Source organism: Haematobia irritans, chromosome 1 (assembly GCF_050003625.1).
Source record: "Haematobia irritans isolate KBUSLIRL chromosome 1, ASM5000362v1, whole genome shotgun sequence".
NCBI classification, from domain to species: domain Eukaryota; kingdom Metazoa; phylum Arthropoda; class Insecta; order Diptera; family Muscidae; genus Haematobia; species Haematobia irritans.
In genome coordinates this window covers 172,474,594-172,499,977 of record NC_134397.1, presented here as the reverse complement: position 1 = coordinate 172,499,977, position 25,384 = coordinate 172,474,594, and the positions used below count along the sequence as shown (strand labels likewise).

Sequence of the window (25,384 nt, the reverse complement as noted above, 5' to 3'; positions counted from 1 at the left end):
TTTGAGAAAATTTTCTATAGAAATAAAATTTTGAGAAAATTTTCTATAGAAATAAAATTTTGGGAAAATTTTTTATAGAAATAAAATTTTGACAAAATTTTCTTTTTTTTTGACAAAATATTCTATAGAAATAATATTTTGACAAAATATTCTATAGAAATAAAATTTTGACAAAATTTTCATTAGAAGTAAAATTTTGACAAAATTTTCTATAGAAATAAAATTTTGACAAAATTTTCTAGAATTGTGGATGTTTTGGTAGACTTTGCAAAACTAACTTCACAAATTTCCTCTGGAAATAAAGTTTTGATAGAATTTTCAATAGAAATAAAAAAATTTTCTATAGAAATAAAATTTTGACAAAACTTTCCATAGAAATAAAATTTTGACACAATTTTCTATAGAAATAAAATTTTAACAAACTTTTCTATAGAAATAAAATTTTGACAAAATTTTCTATAGAAATAAAATTTTGACAAAATTTTCTATAGAAAAAAAATGTTGACAAAATTTTCTATAAAAATAAAATTTTGACAAAATTTTCTATGGAAATAAAATTTTGACAAAATTTTCTATGGAAAAAAAATTTTGACAAAGTTTTCTATGGAAATAAAATTTTGACAAAGTTTTCTATGGAAATAAAATTTTGACAATGTTTTCTATAGAAATAAAATGTTGACAAAATATTCTATAGAAATAAAATTTTGACAAAATTTTCTATGGAAATAAAATTCTGACAAAATTTTCTATAAAAATAAAATTTTGACAAAATTTTCTATGGAAATAAAATTCTGACAAAACTTTCAATAGAAATAAAATTTTGACAAAATTTTCTATATATTTTTTTCAATAGAAATAAAAAAAATTTCTATAGAAACAAAGTTTTGACAAAACTTTCCATAGAAATAAAATTTTGACACAATTTTCTATAGAAATAAAATTTTGACAAACTTTTCTATAGAAATAAAATTTTGACAAAATTTTCTATAGAAAAAAAATTTCACAAAATTTTCTATAAAAATAAAATTTTGACAAAATTTTCTATGGAAATAAAATTCTGACAAAACTTTCAATGGAAATAAAATTTTGACAAAATTTTCTATAGAAATAAAATTTTGACGAAAATTTCTAGAATTCTTGATGTTTTGGTAGATTTTGCAAAACTAAGTTCACAAGTTTCCTCTAGAAATAAAATATTGATAGAATTCTGACAAAATTTTCTTTAGAAATGAAATTTTGACAAAATTTTCTATGGAAATGAAATTTTCACAAAATTTTTTGAATTTTTTTTTTAGAATTTTGACAAAATTTTCTATGGAAATAAATTTTTGACTAAATTTTCTATAGAAATAAAATTTTTGACAAAATTTTCTATAGAATGCTGGAGGGATTTAACGATAGCCACTTGAAATTTTCCCGCCCAACATAAAGCAATCACACTATAACGCTGGAATTCTATCACCAATAGCTTTATTTCTGAATGCCATAGATCAAAATGCTTTTGCGAGCTTGTTAACAATAAACTGAACTGTCACTGGAATAAATCTGCCAGCTGTCAGACGAGCGAATTCAAAGAAAACACAAGGCGCATTTGGAGACCGAAGAACACATTCACATTTTTTTTGTGTTGACCACTGTTAACTGTTACGCATTAATTATCGTTTAATATAATTATGATTTTCAAATAAATCCAAATTGTCATATTGTACATTGATGCATTTATCTACTATACAATTTTTTCATAACCGTAGATATACTTGGACAATAAAGTTACCACAACCATTACATATTTTCTTTGTGAACATTAACACTTTCTCAATGTACGATGTTATTTTACAATGTTTGTTTTTTTTTCTTGTTTAAATCCAAACATCAATGTGTTTCCATTGTTAATAATAGATGAGTCTTCATGTCCATTAATTGGACAAATGATATGGTACACGATGAGTGCGGTCATCACCAATACCATAAAACTGCCACTTTAGTAGGTGCACTTATCTTATGTATTTTTTTTTTGTGAATTGTAAACCTGCTGCCATTATTACAGTGTAGACTCACCTTGACAGTGAAAACCAGACCATGTTTTAACAACGAAAAATGTTGTATTGAAAAAATTGGCATTTTTACCGGTAACCGGTTACAAAATATGTTCACAGTTACCGTTTTTCCATAACATTTGGCAGTGGTTGGTTAGTAGTGGATTTTCTACTTCTAGCCTTCAGTGGCGGGCAGCCACTGAGATAACTCTTGAAACTGGTCAGCTTGTAATCAATGTCGTACACGCAGCATAAGGAAGCTATACAGCTTAGAGTTGATGCATCATGCTTTCCAAATGTACGTGCTCAAATATTTGTAAATAAAAATAATTAATTTTTTTGGGAATATAATAGTTGTATTCGTTTACTGTACTCGTCTCCTAGCGTAAACAAACCCAGGTTGTGTTTATTCAGTTGGAATATTTTTTATTTCAGTGTAAATATATAATATTGGTAAAACATTGGATTGAAGTCTGGCATTTCAAATGAAAATTTCGGTACGTGCCCTGAAATAAGTCCGCTGTTATCAGACGATGATTAAGTCGTAAAAGAAATAGTTGAGAGAAATTTAAAACAATTGGAAATTTGAAGAAATATACATAGTTGTTTGACTTTAAACAGGTGTCCTCATATTGGGGGCAGAAGGCAAAATTTCAAACGGATCCTACATAAGGCTTCCAATGTTAAATCTGAGGATCGGTTTATATGGGTGCTATATATAATTATGGACCGATATATAGGATTTTTTGCATGGTTGTTAGAATCACGTACGAAATTCCAAACGGATCATATGAAATTAAATCCTCCAAGAGGCTCCGGAAGTCGAATCTGGGGATCGGTTTATATGAGGGCTATAAATAATTATATACTGATGTGGACCAATTTTGACATGGTTATTAGAGGGTGCATACTAAAATCGCGTACCAAATTTCAATCGGATCAGATGAAATTTACTCCTCCAAAATACTGTCGAGGTAAAATCTGGGAATCGGTTTATATGGAGGATGTGATTACAACCTTGGCTACACCCTTCTTAAATATGTAAGTCTTAAAAAAAAACTATTTTAAATATACTTTTTCATTAAACGACTCACAGGGGATTTAAATAATTGTGGATATATATGGACCAATTTTTGCATGATTGTTGGAGGGCATCTACTACACATTGCGTACCAAATTTCGTCGGATCGGATAAAATATGGTCTTCCAAGAGGTTTCGAAAATCAAATCTGGTGACCGGTTTATGTTATATGTAGACTGATTTTGACCAATAATTTTGGCATGGTTATTAGAGGGCGTATAATTATATCACTTACGAAATTTCAAACAGATCGCATGAAATTTGCTCTTCCAAGAGGCACCGCAAGTTACATCTGGTGGTTGGTTTGTAAGGGGGCTATACCTTAGTGGGCCGATATGGGCCATTTGCAATACCATCTGACCTATTTTAATAACAGCTATTTGTACAAAGTTTAAAATCGATAGCTTGTTTCGTTTGGAAGTTAGGGTGATTTAAACAGACGGTCGGACGGACTGACATAACTAGATCGACTCTAAATTTCACTACAACCCAGAATATACTTTATGGGGTATGATATCAATATTTCGATGAGTTACAAACGTAATGACAAAGTTAGTATAATCCGCATCCTATGATGGAGGGTATAAAAATACTAAAAATTCCTATGAGATGGTATTGCATGTATGAAAGTTAAGTGAAGAAAAATTTTCTGATTTTCGTCAGCTTGTGACCAACAAAAAAGCGTCCTCAAAAAACGTTGTGAAAATGTTCTTTGTTGCGAAATTGGCGCAGAAGAGATGGATTTAATATGGGCTTGTCATGTTCACCATTTCAACAGTCGTTGCATTGTTTTTTTACGCCTAAACATTTTGGCGTTTCCAACCCGATTAAATCACAAACCTTACAAAATTGGTAGTTGTTTCACAAACACTTCTCTTAAAGCGCATCCCGGGGTTCCCCATGGATTATTTTCCACAGTCCATTTGGACAATTATTAGAAGGTACGCAATTAAGCTATTTTAAGTGGACAATTAAATTAAAAAAAAAATAATAGAAACTCATGGAAGTTCTTTTGAGAAGGTTTACGACAATTTTTTGTTGATTTTTAATTGAAAAAATATATTTGTATAAAAATATATACCGAATATAGCAAACTACGACCCAGGTTTAACTTCCGGGGGAAGCGAAGAGGTTTTTCAATTTGTAAAAATTTGATAATAATGAAATAAAAGTGTAACAAAAAATAATCTGCTTCTTCAGCGACAGTCAGGCAGCAATGAAGGCCTTGGATAATACGAACATAACGTTGTCAGCCGCTGTCGTAGAGAACTCAGAGTTCTCGCTGAACAGCATAATATAACGCTGTGCTGGGTGCCTGGACATTACGGAATAAGGGGCAATGAGGAGGCAGATGTATTGACTAAGGAAGGTACACGCGGCATGGATAATATCGTCACGGAAGTTTTTCCCCCGCTATCTTTGTATACTTACGGGGTCAATGCTAAATATGATGATCTGTGGAAGGAACGATGGACCTCCTCTGTGGGTTGCGAGCAGACCAAGCTGATATGGAACGACAAAAGTAATAGGAACTCAGTATTTCTAATGGCGACTAATAGAAACAATAAACGGAACGCAATAAACTTGGGAAGCATATGTTAAGGATTGGCTTAATGGACGATGATATTTGTAGATGGTGCCTTGACCCGGAGGCTACAGAAGACTCTTACCATTTTCTGTGCCAGTGTCCGGCATTTTTTTTCTAGAAGAAACAAGATACTGTGCAGTTTTTTCTTTCAGGATATTACTGAGGTACGGGACTGTAATTTAAAGGATATACTCGCCTTTATCAAGGCTTCAGAATGGAAGACCTAGATAACCGTAAAGGAGATGTGACCGACCCGGGCAGAGGAAGAAAGATGTCGAAGAGGAAAGAAGAAACCATGAGGAATCACAATGAACCAGTATGGTCTAAGTGGACACCATTTTACCGTTCTACGGATTTGGTGTCATCCTCTATAACCTAGCCTAACCTAACAAACAATACTGATAACAATAAAAAGTGAAATTGGAGAAAAAAAATAGTTTTTTTATTTTTTTTTATTTCTTCATCCAAATTAACTTCCAAGGCACAACTTCTAAAGCAATGCAAAGATCCAAAAATTGAGTAATTGAATAACTTAAAATTAGAAAATGAAGCCGCCGAGTCATGCCCCCGATTTTAGTCGCCGCCAACCCTTTTTTGCCAGTCGACGCTGCCTCGAATATGTCGACTCATCTCGACTAAAAATTTAGCTGCCAATTAATCAAAAATATTGGTTTAAATCAGAAAAAATATATTAATAATTGTAATATTTTTGCCAAAATTTTGAACCTTTCCTCCACAATCAATCAATTTCAAGCTGCTATAATAATTTTGGAAAAATTTAGCTCAGAAAATTTGAATGAAATGGAAATTTGATTGTTCGAATTAGTTGTACAACTAATCTCATTACCATTCGAATAACTTCAAATTGATTTTATAATGGATAATTATCCGCCTAAGGTTATCGGCTTAAGGTCAGTATTAAGTTTGAGTTTAGCCGCTAAAATCGACCGTTTTTCACGATTACTTTTCTCTAATAATCCATTAAAACAAATATAAACTTTGTGAAAAGTTGCTTTGGGATATTCCCCATTAAGTTTTAATAAAATTTCCATCAAAGAGGTACAATTTTATACTGTTTTTACTGATTTAATATCGGTTTTAGCGGCTAAACTTGAACTTAATACCCACCCCTAGCCGTTAAGTCGCCGCCGCCGGAGGCAAAAATTTAGTGGCAGCCGCTGCCGACAAAAATGGTTCGGTTTCATTCTCTGATCACGAGAGTGACTTCAGAAAACCGTTCCTGGAAAAATGTTTGACATTCATTTTGGTCAAATATTTGCCTTCTAATTTTTTTAATCCCTCCACCATAGAATGGCGGGTATATTAACTTTGTCACTCCGTTTTTTAACACATCGAAATATTGCTCTAAGACCCCAAAGTATATATATTCTGGGTCGTGGTGAAATTGTGAGTCTATCTAAGCATTTCCTTCCGGAGCCTCTGGAAAATTGGTCTGTATCCATCTATATTATATATAGCCCCCAGATAAACCGATCCCCAATCACAGAAAAATCTCGATTGCCACTCGAGCCAAAAGAAAATCTTCCAAAATTTTATTGATATAGACAATTTTGTTAAAATTTTATATTTCTATAGAAAATTTTGTCAAAATTTTATTTCCATAGAAAATTTTGTCAACATTTTATATCTTTGGGAAATTTTATTATTTCTATAGAACATTTTGTCAGAATTTTATTTCAGTAGAATATTTTGCCATAATGTTATTTCTACAGAAAATTTTTTCAAAATTTTATTTTTATAGAAAATTTTGTCAAAATTTTATTTTTACTGAAAATTTTGTCAAAATTTTATTTTTACAGAAAATTTTGTCAAAATTTTATTTCTATAGATGTCGTCAAAATTTTAAGTCTATAGAAACTTTTGTCAAAATTTTATTTCTGTAGAAAATTTTGTCAAAATTTTATTTCTATAAAAAACATTTTCAAAATGTTATTTCTATAGAAAACTTTTGTCAAAATGTTATTTCTGTAGAAAATTTTGTCAAAATTTTATTTCTGTAGAAAATTTTGTCAACATTTTATTTCTATAGAACATTTTTGAAAATTTATGAAGCATTTCATAGTTGCACGGATGAAAAAAGCTGTTTTTCATATGTTTGGCTATAAACATTATATGTTTGGAACACAAATTTTTAAACACAATATTTTTGAGTGCAAGCATATAATGTTCATAAACTAGCATAACATGTTTGGGACATATATGTTAATATGTTAGAACATATTATGTTTGGGACATAAAATGTTTGTAAATATAATATGCTTGGATGCAAACATATATTAATTTAGAAATAGCCTATAAACATATATGTGTTTAGTAGCTTGGAGCGCTATTTAACAGGGAGCGATATTGAATTAAGTTGGTGGTTGTTGCTTGTTATTACAAAATTAACATTTTATTTTTCCTTGGGCAATTGATCAGCTACTTCTTTGATCCTTACAAACTGTGTGGTCCGCTGTTCGAATCCCCGTCCGGCAAAAGGTAAAATTAAAATAAAAAAAAATCATACAATTGAATAATTTCTTCTACAATGTTTGTATTACAGAAAAAGGTGCTAAGAACTAAACAATCTCGTGGAAGTGAGAAAGATGCGGGGGAATATACAATTGGGCAGAAACAAAATTTTGAGCATTCAGGTCGAAAACCTATGTTGTTAGCACCTATATTACCTGTTTATTTTCATAATTCGTTATGATTGTAAATATATAAATAAACAAATAAAATTTTGAGCACAATATTGTTTGGGAGAATTTTTTTAAGCATATAATATTTTTGGGTGCAAAATGCTGCCAAACATATTATATGTTCACATAATAACATATTGTTTTTTGGAAGACAACATTATTGAATTTGGATGCAAAAATACAAAATGTTTGGAACTTAGAGTACCCAAACATATATTGTTTAGACTAATATGCTTTCAAACATATTATATATTGGAAGAGATCAAACATATAAATGTTTGGGCAATACCCAAAAATGTATATGCTTGAAGCAAAATATGTTTGGGAGTATATGTTACAGAAGCGATTTTTTGTGAGCGTGTGGAGAGGAATATTTTGCAAAATCTTCCAAAACATCAACAATTCTACCTATCTACCATACAGTAAAAAAGTTTGCCATTTTTGGTAGACTCCTGTTCATAATTGTATATAGCCCCCATATAAAGCGACCCTCATATTTAAATTCTGGCTTTATAATTGCCTCATAAAAGTCCATATCGGTTCGTAATTATTTTTTCGCTATATATACCGATCAAGTACTGAATATATACGTATTTAATCTACCTTTCTTTTGTCTACTATATATCCCGCATGGACTAATTTACAATTTAGAAGATGATGTTAAAAAGTTTTAAGATGCCTAGCCATCGGCCGCAACCCAAGTAATTTAATTGTGGATGATCGTATTTAGTAGAAGTAGTAGTGGATGTAGAAATCCATGGTGGAAGGTACATAAGATTCGGCCTGGCCGAACTTACGGCCGTATATACTTCATAATTTTTTTGTTGAAAAAATAAAATTTCGTAGAAACATAAAATTTTAGAATCAGTTTAGAGTTGTTCGAATCGGCTACCCTTGGCACAAATTATGGCCTTCAAACTCTTGGTCATTGAAACTGGTATTTGGCCAAAACTGAAATTGAACCCTTGACATCCCAGCAAAAAAAGAGTCGCCAAAAAAGTAGTGAAAATTTTCTCTTTGGATCGGGAAGTGGTGCAAAATTGACGCAGAAGCGATGAATTTAACATGGGCTTGTCATAGGACGGAAGTCCTCCATTTTAACAGCCGTTGCACTGAATTTGCATCACTTCTTTAGGTGTGATCCAAATTCAATGTTTTGGATGTAAATTAAAAAATTCTGTGATATTTTGTCAAATAAATAATTTTTACAATTTTTTATAATTTTTAATGGATTCTAACGCTTGTCGGAAACGTTTGACCTCAAATATTTTCAAAAATGCACAATTTTTTCAGATTGGATTTAGCATTTTTTTCGACAAAATTTAAATGATTTGTACCATTTTATGAATTCTTTTTAATCTATTTGAAACAAAAAAAGTTAAAATTATCCATTAAAAGTATGAAAAAACCAAGTTATAAAAAATTGAATTAAAAGAACTTCCTGGGTAGTTAAAATAAAGAACATCATTGGGAGTGCATCTTCTGGAAGTGCTTTTAAAGTTGTGCCTTTGGAAGAACTTCCAATTTTTTTTGCTGGGATACTAACCATTGTAACGAAAATTATACATATTTCATTAGTAACCATTGTAACGAAAATTATACATATTTCATTAGTAAATGTCTGCAATCATAATATTTTCAAATATATTTACAAACAAACACATTTCTTCTCGGTGTGTAGAAATATCACAACTGAAGTAATAGAAAAAGTGATTTCAAAATCCTATCTCATTCCCAGTACTCCCATCTAAAAGATTAACTTTCAGATGCCTCATGACACAAGTAATGCCATTTTTATCTGATTTACCTGGTAATGACACAAGTACACTCAAAAGAGTTAAGCATTCCAATGTTTTTCATCTGGATTATGACAATGACGATGCTACTGCTTCTTTAGGATTTGTTGTCCGCTTAGTTTTTTTATTCACTTCATCCATACTGGAAATGTGCTGCATGGAGAAAAATCATGCTTTTAGCAGTATCACAAGCCAATTATTTGTAAAAATGTTTCGCAACAATAATTCCATGTTCGGATGGTAAAAAGTGCAAATCATAATCTGATGATTGGACGCGTGTTTCGTGATATTGATTGGAAAAGACTTTCAAAATGGGAAGAGTCGACAAACTTTAAGTCAGCATACAGAAAAACACAATGAATACAGAAATTGTAGGTTCATCGTCAATTGCTGCCATCAGTGATTGGGTTGTCAATGTCGTCTAAGTGCAACGAACCTCTTTTCTATAATGACAGTCACTATGTACATACATATAACTTCGATTAAAAGTAAATACTCGAAATGACGAAGGTGTCTACTGATAATGATGAGACTTAAAGAGGATTACTCATACTCGTTTGAAATGAAGGGGTTAATATCTAATATAGTCATTTTTATCTGTAATCCAAAAATAATTTCTTTCCCTCCAAGGACAATTTCTTGAAGATAAGAACAACACAAGCGTACTTGCGTGTATTCCCATAAATTTTGAATCACTATCTGCTGGGAATTACAGCGATGCAATGTCCATGTACCGATATCCACTACAATTCTACGAACTTCTCTGGTCCTCTGAATTCAACATTTTTCGAAGTTATCATCATTTTCGAAGTTAGCACAAATCAAGTCAAAATCAGTCGAAGAGACTTTTTAATTTCACTATTTTCATAGGATGGGGGTAAACTAATTTTCTCATTCCATTTGTAACGCATCGAAATATTGGTCTCAGGCTAGTTTATTCTTAGTCGAGGTGAAATTCGGAGTAGCTCCAGCAAATATCAGTCCGTCTTTTAAAATCACACTAACCTACCAACAAAACAAGTTACGTATTGGCTTGAAATGGCAAGTAGTTTATGTTATTGATGTAAATCGGATCGTATTGCTAATAGACCAGGAGACTTCCAGGAACTTATTTTGGTCATATCTCCATAAATAAGCGTCTTAGAAAAAAATCAAAATTTTGATGGAAATTCAAATTTTTATATGGAAAATCTATTTTGGCCCTATCTCCGTAAATATGTGTATCTAGAGCGAAAAGGACGATAATTCGTGTTCTCGAAAAATCCCAATTTTTATATGAAAACCATATTTTGGCCATATCCCCTTAATATGTGTTCTAGAGCGAAAATCACGTTAATTCGTGATCACGCCCTCGAAATCAAAAGTCGTCGAAAATTTTAAATTTTTATATGAACAACTTATTTTGACCATATTTACTTAAATATGCGTCATAGAGCGAAAAGGATGTTAAGTCGTGACTAGAGGTGTGCGCGTGACTGAAATTTCACTCACACTTACGCACATTCACGAAGCAAAATGTTATTCACGCACGCTCACGCACGATGTGTGTGGTAGCCAATCCCACTCACGCACATTCACGAAATGAAAACCAGTACACACGCACGCTCACGCACGATTCACGACAATTCACGTGATTCACGACAAATTCACGAGACTCAAGACATTTTCCAAACGGAAATCAGCAAAGGTAACAAAATTCAAAAATAGAATATAGTTCGAGAGCTAAATTAATTTCAGTTTACATACGAGTATGATTTAAATATTGATTTTTTTCGTGAGCGTGATTTTGCAGAATTTTTATTCACGCACGCTCACACATGACATATTCATTTTAGTCCCATTCACGGACATTCACGAGAGTTCTTCCAAATGTTGTTCACGACTCACGTGATTCACGCGTGAATCACATGTGTCACGAAAATTTCGTGTCACGCGCACACCTCTAGTCGAGACCACTCCCTAAAAACCAAAATGTCGATAAAAATCCTCGAAAAATCCAAAGTTTTATATGAAAAATTTATTTTGGAAATATCTCCTTAAATATGCGTCCTACAGCGAAATGACGTTAATTCGTGACCACCCCTAAAAAATCAAAATTTCGATGGAAATGCTCGAAAAATTCAAATTTTTATATGATAAATTTATATTGGCCATATCTCCTTAAATATGCGTCCTAGAGCCAAAAGGACGTTAATTCGTGACGATAATTCGTGTTCTCGAAAAATCCTAATTTTTATATGAAAACCTTATTTTGGCCATATCCCTTAACATGTGTTCTAGAGCGAAAATCACGTTAATTCGTGATCACGCCCTCGAAATCAAAAGTCCTCGAAAATTTAAAATTTTTATATGAACAACTTATTTTGACCCTATTTACTTAAATATGCGTCATAAAGCGAAAGGGACGTTAATTCGTGACCACCACCTAAAAATCAAAAGTTCGATGAAATGCTCGAAAAATTCAAAATTTTATATGAACAACTTATATTGGCCATATCTCTTTAAATATGCATCCTAGAGCGTAAAGAATGTTAATTCGTGACTACCCCCAAAAAATCAAAATTCCTTTGAAAATCCAAAAAAATCCAAATTTTTTTATGAAAAATTTATGTTGGCCATATCTCTTTAAATATGCGTCCTAGAGCGAAAAGGACGTTAATTTGTGACCACCCCCCCTGAAATCAAAATTTTGATGGAAATCCTCGAAAAAGTGAAATTTTTATATGAAAAACTTATGTTGGCCATATCTCCTTATATATGCGTCCTTGAGCGAAAATGATGTTAATTCCTGACCCCACAAAATAATCTAAATTCTTTTGAAAATCCAAAAAAAATCAAAATTTGTATATGAAAAATTTATTTTGCCCATATCTCCTTAAATATACGCCCTAGAGCCAAAAGACATTAATTCGTGACCACCCCTAAAAAATCAAAATGTCGATGGAGATGCTCGAAAAATTCAAATTTTTTTATGAAAAATTTATTTTGGCCATATCTCCTTAAATATGCGAAAAGGACGTTAAGTCATGACTACCCAAAAAAAAAATCAAAATTCCTTTGAAAATCCTAAAAAATCTAAATTTTTATATGAAAAATTTATGTTGGACATATCTCTTTAAATATGCGTCCTAGAGCGAAAATACGTAAAATTGTGACCACCCCCCCGAAATCAAAATTTTGATGGAATCCTCGAAAAATTTAAATTTTTATATGGAAAACTTATATCTCCTTATTAAAATTTTTATATGAAAAACTTATTTTGGCCATATCTCCTTAAATATTAGAGCTAAAAGGAAAATAATTTGGAGCACCTGCAAAAAATGAAAATTTCGATGGAAATCCTCAAAGAATCAAATTTTTTATATGAACAACTTTGGCCATATCTTTTTAAATATGCGTCCTACAACGAAAAGGAAGTTAACACCCCCAGAAATCAAAATTCTTATGAATATCTTCGAAAAATTCAAATTTTTATATTAAAATTTAATTTTTAGCCAAATCGGATGAAGTTTGCGACTTCCATACTGTCAATATGTGAAATCGGGTGATTGCTATATAGTCAGAAATCGATATATTGATGTGTTATAAACGGAATTGCAACCTTATCACCATCCTAAAATGAGTAAACTGTCTCCATCTTGAAGTTTTAGATATTTTCAATTTCTTCTTTAAAACTTTAATTTTTATAAAAAATTTCGTCAAAATTATATTTCTTTATAAAATTTCTCTAAATTTTATTCCAACAGAATTTTTTCTCAAAATTTTATTTTAATAGAAAATTTTGTCAAAATTTTATTTCTATAGAAAATTTTGTCAAAATTGTATTTCTTTGGAAAATGTTGTCAAAATTGTATTTCTATTGAAAATTTTATAAAAATTTTACTTCTATAGAAAAAGAGGATGCTGATGAATTCCAAAACGATAACCTATTAACCATCTTGCAGTCGAAAGGGCTTTTCTCAAATCAATTTGACGTACATACATACCAATAATAACAAAATAAAACTAAATTTTATTTCTATAAAAAATGTTCTCAAAATTTTATTTCTATAGAAAATTGAAGTACCTATTAGTTGGAGAAGAATATTTTGCAAAATCTCTCACAACATCAAGAATTCTACCAATCTACCTAATAGTAAAAATTCTACAAACTGTAGCAACCTTGCATGGGTGTCGGCCAATATTTAGAGCTTATATGAAACCACATTGAACGAACGATTCACCGTACATAACATCCAAGGATCATTAATCTTCACGGATTATTCGCTTATTTGATTGCCCCCGATTAGTCAATTAATCCTTATAACTACTTTGTATTTTTAACAACAACTCTCAAAAGTCATCTGCCAAAAAAAGAAGAAAGGTCTCAAAATTTGTTCTGCCACTTTTTACGAATATTCTATATGGACAACAATGTTCTATGTTGTCAAACAAAAAAAGAAACTGTGAATTTAAAATGAAGCGGAAAATGTTGTTAAACCGGTCAAATCCGCTGTTCAAACTTGCAACAGGGAAACAAAACCCTGTCAGCAGAGGAAAAAAGTAAACCAGCGAAGTTTTATTAAATTACAAAAAAAGTTATTTATATTTAATAAGTTTTCTTCAACTTGACTAAATTAATTAATAAACTATATATTCTAATTAAAATTATCTAAAATAAACCTATATTTTTTCGTGGAGGGTCCATTATTTTTGGATGCATGACTATATTAACGGATTAACGTTCAATTCACATATTCACAAAAAACTTTTGTAGCATATATTCTTCCACCTCAAAAGCCCATTTTAAACGTGACCAAAAACCAAATGTGGATCAGGCGAGAAAAAAATGGTACTCGATTGACCTAGCACATATTAACTGGTTTATCATGGACCACAAAACCGCTGGCTTACTTTTTTCCTCTGTTGACAGGGTTTTGTTTCCCTGTTGCAAGTTTGAACAGCGGATTTGACCGGTTTAACAACATTTTCCGCTTAATTTTAATTTCACAGTTTCTTTTTTTTGCAACATTGAACATAGAACATTGTTGTCCATACAGAATATTCGTGGAAAGTGGTAGAACCAATTTTGAGACCTTTCTTCTTTTTTTGGCAGATGACTTTTGAGAGTTGTTGTTAAAAATACAAAGTACTTATAAGGATTAATTGACTAATCGAAGGCAATTAAATAAGCGAATAATCCGTGAAGATTAATGATCCTTGGATGTTACAGAGAATCGTTTCCTTAGATCGAAAACGAGTTTCAGTGTGGTTTCATATAAGCTCTAAATATTGGCCGACACCCATTCAAAGTTGCCACAGTTGATAGAATTTTTACTGTTAAGTAGATTGGTAGAATTCTTGATGTTGTGATAGATTTTGCAAAATATTCCTCTCCAACTAATAGGTACTTAAATTTTCTATAGAAATACAATTTTTAGAAAATTTTTTTATAGAAATAAAATTTAGTTTAATTTTGTTGGTATGTATGTATGCCAAATTGATTTGGGAAAAGCCCTTTAGACTGTAAGATGGTTAAATAGGTGATCGTTTAGAAATAAAGTTTTTATAAAATTTTCAATAGAAATAAAATTTTGACAACATTTTTCAAAGAAATAGAATTTTGACAAAATTTTCCATAGAAATACGATTTTGAGAAAAATTTCTATTAAAATAAAATTTTGAAAAAAATTCTGTTGAAATAAAATTTGGAGAACATTTTATAAAGAAATAATTTTTTTTCATTCGTTTTTGTTTTTTTTGTTATTGTTGGTTTTGTTCTTTAAGCATTGTTGTTGTTTTTTGATTTCAGCTTAAAACCATGCATTGACTAAACTACAAGTGTAGCTTAACCAACAGAGGAAAAGACTAAATTTTGATATCTACATTTTGTATTTTGTCAAAAATTTTATATAGAAATAAAATTTTGGGAAGATTTTTTATAACAATAAAATTTTGGGAAAATTTTATATAGAAATTAAATTTTGAGAAAATTTTCTATAAAAATACAATTTTGAGAAAATTTTTTATAGAAATAAAATTTTGATAAATTTTTCTACAGAAGTAAAATATAGAAATAAATTTTCAATAGAAATAAAATTTTGACAAAATTTTCACTAAAAATAAATATTTGAGAAAAATAAAATTTGGAGAACATTTTCTAATGAAATAAAATTTTGACGAAATTTTTTATAGCAATAAAAGTTTTGGAAAATTTAAAAAAAAATCTGTAGAAATACAATTTTGAAAAAAAAAATCTATAGAAATAAAATTTTGGGAAAATTTTATATACAAATAAAATTTTGAGAAAATTTTCTATTGAAGTAAAATTTTGAGAAATTTTCTATTGAAGTAAAATTTTGAGAAAATTTTCTATTGAAATAAAATTTTGAGAAAATTTCCCATAGCAATAAAATTTTGAGAAAATTTTCTGTAGAAATAAAATTTTGAGAAAATTTTCTTTAGAAATAAAATGTTCAGAAAATTTTATACAAAAATAAAATTTTGACAAAATTTTCTATAGAAATAAAATTTTGTTGAAATTTTTTAAACGTTTTATTTTGTTATAGAAATAAAATTTTGATAACATTTTCTATAGAAATAATATTTTTACAAAATTTACAAAAAAATAAAATTTTCTATAGAAATAAAATTTGCTTTAATTTAATATAATAAATATATAAAACTTTAATTTTCGTGTAAGGTCATACTAACAAAGTCCTTTGTTTAGTTTTTCCTTGTTTAGAGGTTATCTTTGTTTAGAAGTAGTAACTTTTTGAAAATTTTGAGTTTGAGAAAATTAAAAAAAAATATATATATCTATATTTTAAATTTTGTCAAAAATTTTATATAATTAATAAAATTTTGGGAAACTTTTATATAGACATTAAATTTTGAGAAAATTTTCTGTAGAAATAAAACTTTGATAAAATTTTCAATAGAAATAAATATTTGAAAAATTCTGTTGGAATCAAATTTAGAGAACATTTTCTAATGAAATAAAATTTTGACAACATATTTTATAGCAATAAAAGTTTTAGAAAATTTTGAAAAAAAATAATCCAAAATTTTCTATATATATAAAATTTTGTGAAAATTTTATATAGAAGTAAAATTTTGTGAAAATTTTGTATACAAATAAAATTTTGAAAAAATTTTCTATAGAATTTTGGGAAAATTTTGTATAGAAATAAAATTTTGAGAAATTTTTATATAAAAATAAAATTATGAGAAAAATTTCTATAGAAATAATATTTTGAGAAAATTTTCTATTGAAATAACATTTTGAGAAATTCTTTTATAGATATAACATTTTGAGAAAATTTTCTGTAGAAAAAAAGTTGAGAAAATTTTATATAAAAAATAATAATTTCTATAGAAATAAAATTTTGATAACATTTTCAATAGAAATAATCTTTTTACAAAATTTACAAAAAAAAAAAATAGAATTTTCTAAATAAAATTTTGAAAAAAAAATGCTATAGAAATAAAATTTTGGGAAAATTTTCTAAGAAATAAAATTTTGAGAAATTTTTATATAAAAATAAAGTTATGAGAAAAATTTCTATAGAAATAATATTTTGAGAAAATTTTCTATTGAAATAACATTTTGAGAAATTTTTCTATATATATAACATTTTGAGAAAATTTTCTGTAGAAAAAAAGTTGAGAAAATTTTATATAAAAAATAATAATTTCTATAGAAATAAAATTTTGATAACATTTTCAATAGAAATAATCTTTTTACAAAATTTACAAAAAAAAAAAATAGAATTTTCTATAGAAATAAAATTTGCTATAGTTAAATATAATAAATATATAAAACTTTAATTTTCGTGTGAGGTGATACTAATAAAGTCCATTGTGAGTAAATTTCCTGAGAAAATTGTCTATAGAAATAGCATTTTGAGAAAATTTTCTATAGACATAAAATTTTGACAAAATTTTCTAGAGAAATAAAATTTTGACAAAATTTTCTATAGAAATAAAAATTTGTCGAAATTTTTTATACAAATAAAATTTTTTCAAAATTTTTGATATAAAAATAAAATTTTGATAACATTGTCTATAGAAATAATATTTTTACAAAATTTACAAAAAAAAAAAAAAATAAAATTTTCTAAAGAAATAAAATTTGCTATAATTAAATGTAATAAATATATAAAACTTTAGTTTTCGTTTGAGGTCATACTAACAAAGTCCATTATCTATTTTTTCTTTGTTTAGAAGTAGTAACTTTCCATTGTGGGTGAAAGCTAAAATCGGATATTTATACGCCCAAAAAAGTCGCTAATATATCATAATACATATATCATAATCTATAATATTGCAAATACTGAACATTTAGTTGGAAGAAAAAAATATTTGTTTCATACTAAGCTCAAATCAAAAACTTCAAATCAGATTTGGTAGACATTCAGTAAAATTTTCTTAAAATTTTGGAAGATTATTTTTGACATGAGTGGGAACCGTGCACCCATGATCAATTGTACATTGTGCAAGGCGAGTATTCTACACGCAAAAAAAATAATTCTTTCCATTCAAACGTTTACCATTTGCCTTATGCTGTAAGATAGTTTGTTTGGAACAAAATTATACTCTTTTTGTGATAAACGTTGATGTTAAATTAATTTAATAAAGATTCACTGATTATTCTTAATCATCTGGCTAATTTCATCTTTCATCATATTTTTCTAAATTTCACGTGGTGTATTTAGTTTACAGCATTTTTTCTTTAATACAAACAATGTACACCGAAAGAAAAAGCGTTCGTCACATTGATGATTCAGTTTCATCAATGCGTTTTCGTATATGCGATGAAAATTTTCATCCATGTGAGTATTTCGGTAGTCCACTTGTATTTCGGAAGTCTTCTATAGAAGACACCAACAGACAAATATATCCATCAATGCACTACCAACGCATTAGGGATTTTATCCCGCGAACGGGATCCCAGGAATTCTCGGAATATTGCCATATTTTCGCTCTCGTTTTCCCAGGAATAAAATGAGAGAATTCCCGCGATTTTTTTCACAATATTTTCTATGGAATATTAACATCAATACTACAAAAAATGTTTTGTAGTACCATTGCTTTAATTTAGACTTGCCTCCATTTTCTGCCGATAATTTTCCAGTTAAAATTAGCATGTAGAGAAGATGTCCGCAATTTAATTTTTGTTAACTGACAGCTGAAGCCTAATTGAGCTGCATGAAAACGGCCGTTAGTAGAGAGGAACATATAAAATAATTCAAATAAAAGTTGTCAATTTCTTTCGAAATTGTAAATTCTATAAAATAAATTTTTATGTATTCACTATATGTTATTTGACTCCGTTTTCCGAGCGTGTAACCGAAATACTCTTTAATAATATCCAAAAACTTTTTCAATTGTACAAAATTTTCTTTTCCTTTTTTTACAAAATATTTCGTTTGAATAATTTAATGACATATGGACCCTTTTGGTGAGATATTCTGGCTGATGTACGATTTTCAAATGAAATACATGAATATACTCTTAGGCTATTTGAAAATTTTCCAATGCTTTGATAGGTCAAAGCATACCTTGCTTTTTGATAGGTATCTATCAAAGCAAGGTTTTTTTTGAGCGGGACCCCTAAATCCGGGGAAAAAACCATACATCGCATACAGTCAAGAAGTTCTATTTATAGACCACATTATTGGGCGCATACGAGTCGATGTAAAGATACTTTATTTAAGGGAAGCAAACAACTTTAGTCGGTCTCGTTATTACAAACGATGTACCAAATACAATAATGGAGATAATGAAATTTTATATATATTCCAAAAAAATTTGTAACAAACAAATTTTTTGGTGACAAAAGTTTGATCTTTTTTGAGGAAATTAAAAAAACTGTAAGAAAAGAACAAAGTTTGCGTTTTCTCTGCGTGTATCCATTGCAATACGTTGGTTTGTAGCAATCAATGACTTTCTCTAGGAATCAAACTTAAAAAAAATTTTTTCTTTAGGAATAAAATATAGACAAAATGTACGATTAGGAGCTTTTTCCTAACCGGCAAAGTCTTTATTTATTAAATTAAAAAACTCTGCAAAAATAATTAAGGGCCAGTGTGAAACCGAAAAGCGAAAATAAGAAGACGAGAGATGTTGTTTGCTCGATTACAATGTTACAATAAATTTATTTCTCAAAATTCTAGCTATGCGGGAACAACGACAAAAAAGGGAATCAAAAATAAATAGTATGTATATTAATATGTATGTTTGTGCCCTTCATTGGTTGCTTCGTTTGTTTGCCTTCTAAGCGACAGTTAGAAGACAACAACAACAACAATGACAATATGTATGCTTGCCTCGATCGATGCTTTTGCTCTGCTTAAGATAAACAAAGCAGAGAAAGCATCGATAGAGGCAGAGGTAAACAAAACAACAGGTATGCACAAATAAATATCGAAATAACTCGAAAATAAATGAGAATAGTTAAACGATACAAAATAAACGAAAATTATATAAAATATGAACTAATAAAAAAAAAATTAATGTAAACAAAATCAAACAAATAGAATAGCAATAAAAAATAACAAAGTCAAAAACAAACATAGTAAAATAAATAAATTAAAAATATGAAATGCAAAAAAAAAAAAAAAAAATAAAAATTTAAATAAATAAAATGCAAAACATAAAGTTTATACGATGACCTAACATGCCGGCCCCATTGAAAGGGTTCTTTCAATTTAATAGCAAAGCTAGTTTGCGAATAGGTCGGCGTATTACTCCCTTTGTGGTGTTGACATCGGCGACTCGAATGCGTCCGTCTCGGCCAGGAACAGCGTTGATGATTCTTCCCATGAGCCATTTTTGAGGAGGAATATTATCTTCGTGAACCAAAACCAAAGAACCAATAGCGATGTTTGAGACAGAGGCAGTCCATTTATTTCTAACTTGCAGTTCATTAATGTACTCATGAGACCATTTCTTCCAAAATCGTTGTTTTAATGCTGTAATCTGAGCCCAGTGTTCCAGATTGCTGATATTGTTTGATGTGACTTCACGGTCAGGTAAAGAGCGTAAGGCACTGCCAGTGATGAAGTGGCCTGGTGTGAGGGCTTCAAAATCGCTGGGATCAGATGACATCGGGGAAATCGGCCTTGAGTTCAAAATGGATTCAATTTCCACTAGTGCAGTGACAAGTTCTTCAAACGTTAGTCGAGTGTTCGAAAGGGTTCGATTCAAGTGGCCTTTGGCTGATTTGACGGCAGCCTCCCATAGTCCGCCAAAATGCGGTGCGCGTGGTGGGATGAAGTGAAAATTTACGAACTCATTGGTACAATAGTTGACGATTTCATTTCGGTGTTTATCTTCAAAGAGAAAATTTTTTAGGTCTTTAAGTTTTGAGTTCGCGCCGACAAAATTAGTGCCATTGTCGCAATAGATGTCCGTCGGTAAACCTCTTCGACCAATCATTCTTTTAAGCGCTGCGATGAAAGCGTCTGTTGACAAATCGGAGACAGCTTCGATGTGGACTGCTTTTGTTGCGAGACAAACAAAAACAGCGATGTAAGTCTTATACGGTATTTTACCTCGAATGCGCAAGTAAGTGTTGACAGGACCACAGAAATCCACGGCACATCTCGCAAAAACTCTGGATGGGTTAAGACGATCCTCAGGCAAATTTGACATCATTTGTTGAAGAAGTTTTGGCCGATAGCGAATGCAATGGGGACATGAGTTAACGATCTTGCGGCAAAGACTTCGTAAGTTGATTATCCAGTAGCGCATTCGGGTCAGCGAAACCAAAGCCTTTGGGCCAGCGTGATAATTTTTGATATGAAGATGGCGAACGTAACAAATTACAAAGTTGTTGTCCTTTGGCAAAATAATTGGATGTTTTTGTGCCTCAGGAATATCAGCCAATTCCAATCGACCTCCAACCTTCAGAATGTCTATGCCACTTGAAGAGTCAATAAACGGGTTGAGACATTTTAGGGAACCTTCAGGGTCTTGTTTCTTTAATGCACGCTTTATATCATCTTTAAAATGTGTTTGTTGAATATTCCATACAATAGACAGAACAGCGCGATCTAGTTCTTGTGGTTGTAAAGTGTCAGTAGTGGCAAAAGTCGATTTTGAAAACGATAACTTGTAGAAAAAGCGAAATATCCAGGCAACAACTCGAATAATTTTTATATATGAGCTGCAATTTTCAACAAATTGTGAAACTCTGTTGGGTTGTAACTGAAGATTCAGAGTAGTTTTCCGTTTCTCTTTGTTCACGATTTCATGGTCAATTTCATCACACCTGTTTGGAGGCCATTTCTCAGACTCCTGAGTAAGAAAATCTGGACCAGAAAACCAAATTGATGATTGTAGTTCTTGAACAGTAGATCCCCTCGAGACAATATCAGCAGGATTCAAACTAGAAGGTACATGGCGCCAGTTACAACCACTCGTAGAATCTTGTATTTCAGAAATTCTGTTCCCCACGAATACAGAAAGTGTCGAAGAATGTTGCTTGAGCCAATGAAGAACTATCTGCGAGTCAGTCCACAAAAATACAGAACTTTTTGGAATGTTAAGAATATTTCGTGTTTTCATATATAATCGAGATAAAAGTTGCGCTCCACACAGTTCTAAATTCGGCAACGACTTTCGTTTGGTTGGGGCAACTCTAGATTTAGCTGTGTAAAGTTGTGAATGCACTTTACCAGACATAGTTTTGACTCTGATATAGAGACAACAACCATAAGCTCGAATCGAAGAATCACAGAACCCATGCAATTGGATGGAAATTGGATTGGGTGACAAACAATAGCGAGAAATTTGAAGAGCAGGTAATAATTCGAAATCGTGAACTAAATTCATCCAAAGAGTATGTAAGTCTTGTGGAACTGATTCATCCCAGCCAATGTTTAGTATCCATAGTTCTTGAAGGATAATTTTGGCTTTTATTATAAGAGGTGCCAGAAATCCAAGAGGGTCGAAAAGCGAAGACGAGAGTGACAAAATTGTGCGTTTTGTTACTGATCCAGGATAAGACTTGGGCGAGAACGAAAATAAGAAATTGTCTGTTTGTTGGTCCCAAGAAATGCCCAATGCACTTGTAACTGAGGACTCGTCCAAATTCAAATCTTTAACCGTTTTATCATTGCGAAAACTCTTATGATTTGAATGCCATTTATCCAACTCGAAACAAGCCATTTTCAAAATTTCAGTAACTTGGTACTTCAGTTCGGTTAGTTCTTCGATAGTTTCAGCACCTCCAAGAAAATCATCAACATAGAAAGAAGTTTTAATAGCCTTTGCGCCAAGCTCAAACCGATCCAAAAGTTCATCAGCAATATAATACAATGAGCGAACCGCGAGAAAAGGGGCAGCTGAAGTTCCATATGTAACAGTGTTTAGCTGGTATGTTTTTATTTCATCTTGATTTGAGTGTCTCCACAAAATATATTGAAATCTACGATCTCTCTGGTCAATCAAAACTTGCCTATACATTTTTACAATATCGGCAGTGAGAGCGAAGCGATACAAGCGAAAACGTAGAAGCAGTAAAAATAATTCTTCTTGAATTGTAGGGCCAACCATTAAAATTTCATTTAACGATTTGTGATTTGATGTGGGGCAAGATGCGTCAAAAACGACACGAAGTTTAGTCGACGTACTATTTGGTTTGAAGATGCAGTGATGAGGAATGTAATAGTGTGGTTCATGTAATTTTGGATTTTTCACCAGGCTCATGTGTCCCGAATCTTCGTACTCCTTCATGAACGAGACATACTTTGCTTTCAAATCTGCATCACGGTTAAGACGCCGTTCTAGAGAAGCAAAACGTTGTAATGCAGTATTGCGAGAGGCACCAAGAGAATTAGAAGGTTCCTTGAATGGTAGCCTAACAACAATTCTACCTGATGATTCACGAGACACAGTATTTTGAAAGAATTTCTCACATTCCATTTGTTCTGGTGTGAATTCGCTTACGTTGTCGTTAATTTCCTCAATTTTCCAAAGATGTTCCAAATTAATGTTAATTTCTTCCTCAGTTGAAAGTAAATATGATAAATTGAAGTTATTGTCCCTGGCAGCATTATATTTGCCAGTGACAATCCACCCAAATAAAGTTTTTTGTAGTTTTGGTAGATCTGGGCCAAGTTTGATTTGACCAACTGACAAAATATCGAAGAATGTTTCTGTACCAATGAGCAAATCGATTTTCTTAGATTTAAAGAAACTTTCATCGGCAAGCTGTGTATTAGGAGGCAGATTCCATGTTGAGACATCCAGTTCCGAATCAGGTTGATACGATATGTGTGGTGTGATACAAAAGGAAAGTGGCACTTCATAGTCAGTAATCCGAGATTTAACAGTTGTGAAACACTTATGCTTGATTTTTGTACAAGTGCTTCCAATGCTAGAAACTTCAACTGATTTTTTAACCCGTTGTAGTTTCAGACGATGTGCAAATTCATCTGTGACGAAATTTACTCGTGAACAAGAATCTAGAAGAGCCCTTCCTAACTTATATGAGCCAGAATCGTCTTTAACGAAAACCATTGCAGTTGCGAGAAGTATATGAGGAGACGACCCTTCCATGTGTGTATGGACGGAGGCAGATGTATTGTTAGTGACAGCGCTGGAGGTGGATGGCGTTGGCTCTGGAGTAGTGGATCTTGGACCCAACTGGGACCGATGAAGCATGGTGTGATGCGATCGAGAACAGGTTTTGCATTTAAACGATGATGGACAATTAGTCACTTGATGACCTTTAGCAAGACAATTAATGCAAAGGCCAAGTTTTTTGGCATTTTCAAACCTAAGGGGCACATCCATATCTTTAAAGTGTTGGCATTGAGCTATATAATGATCAGATTTAAAACAAAGGGCACAAACACGTTTTGTACACGAGAAAGAATATCCTTGTTTGGATTGCTTTTGCGAAGATTTTCCAGAATGGTGTTCCGGACGACGAGAATTTGTGTTTGTGTCAAGTGATTCTAAATATTGACATCTTCTTTCAAGAACCTTGGAACAATCGTCCCAAGTTGGCAATTGGCTAAAGTCGAGAGAGTCTTTCCATTTGCGTTTGGTATCGCCATCAACCTTTTGCATAACAATATGAATCAGCATTGCGTTGACAATATCTTTATCCGAACCAAGCGATTGTAATGAACTGTAAAGCGCTGAAACATTATCCACAAGGCTTCTTAATTGACCAGAATTTGGCTTTGAGACATCAGGAAGTTCAAAAAGAGTTGAAATATTTTCCATAAAAATCAATGTATTGTTGTCGTAGCGAGATTTTAAACGTTCTAAAGCCTTGGGATAATTTTCATTGGTGATTTGAAATGCTTTCACAGTTTCGAGAGCATGCCCTTGGAGGCAGTTTATCAAATGGTTGAATTTTTCGATGTTGGAGAGCCCATGTTCACGATCGATAATTTGTTTAAAAGAGGTAATGAAATTTTTGTACTCACTGTATTTCCCATTAAAGCTAGGTAATTTTAGACGAGGGAGTTTATTTGTTGGTACAGGTATGGAAAATGATGATTCAGACAATGTTGTGTTATGTCCTTCATCTGTAAGTTGTTGTTGTATGGTAGAACTTATATAGCAATACAAATCTTCAATGTCTCCACGACCACTATCATCAGGGTCAAGACTTTCAATTTTTGTTTGGGTCGAAAGAATTTGCTTAAAATATGATTCTAAGATTCCAAGGCGACACTTCAAATCCGCGACAGAAAGATTTTTATTTTTGGCATTTGCCTCAATCACTGTTTTTATACGAGAAATATTTTTCTTCGTTATAGTACGTTGTTGTTTTAATTCTTCCAAACTCATGTTTTTCAAAATGGAGAAATTACCGCACAAATGTATGTAAAATTATTAGGTAACAGTGAGGAGAGAACGCTTGCAACTCTTACAACAACAAAACTTTATTTAAATTCTTTTGTAGTGCAATTATTGACCAATGAGAAAAAATATGAAATAAATCAAAAGGCTTGAATTTGGGACAACACACTTTTATTTGCCTTATTTGCAATAAATCACAATGTTTTATGTTTGTACCACTTTTGAGACAAATTTGAAATAATTCCTTTTGTTGAAATTTTAATGGCAATTAAATGGGAACCCAACAACAATATTTTAAATGGCTTACAAGAACACACCCGCGAGACAAAACAGTTTTATTGGAAAATATTTCACAAATTTGATTGTTTAAAAAA

At 31.0% G+C, this 25,384-nt stretch overlaps 1 protein-coding gene across 1 annotated transcript; it reads right to left on the bottom strand.

Moving 5' to 3' along the window:
- Positions 1-19,889: 19,889 nt before the first annotated feature.
- On the bottom strand, positions 19,890-24,998 carry LOC142233167 (uncharacterized). Its single transcript, XM_075303997.1, has one exon. It carries the CDS (start codon positions 24,996-24,998, stop codon positions 19,890-19,892), a length of 5,109 nt encoding a protein of 1,702 aa, XP_075160112.1.
- Positions 24,999-25,384: the final 386 nt, after the last annotated feature.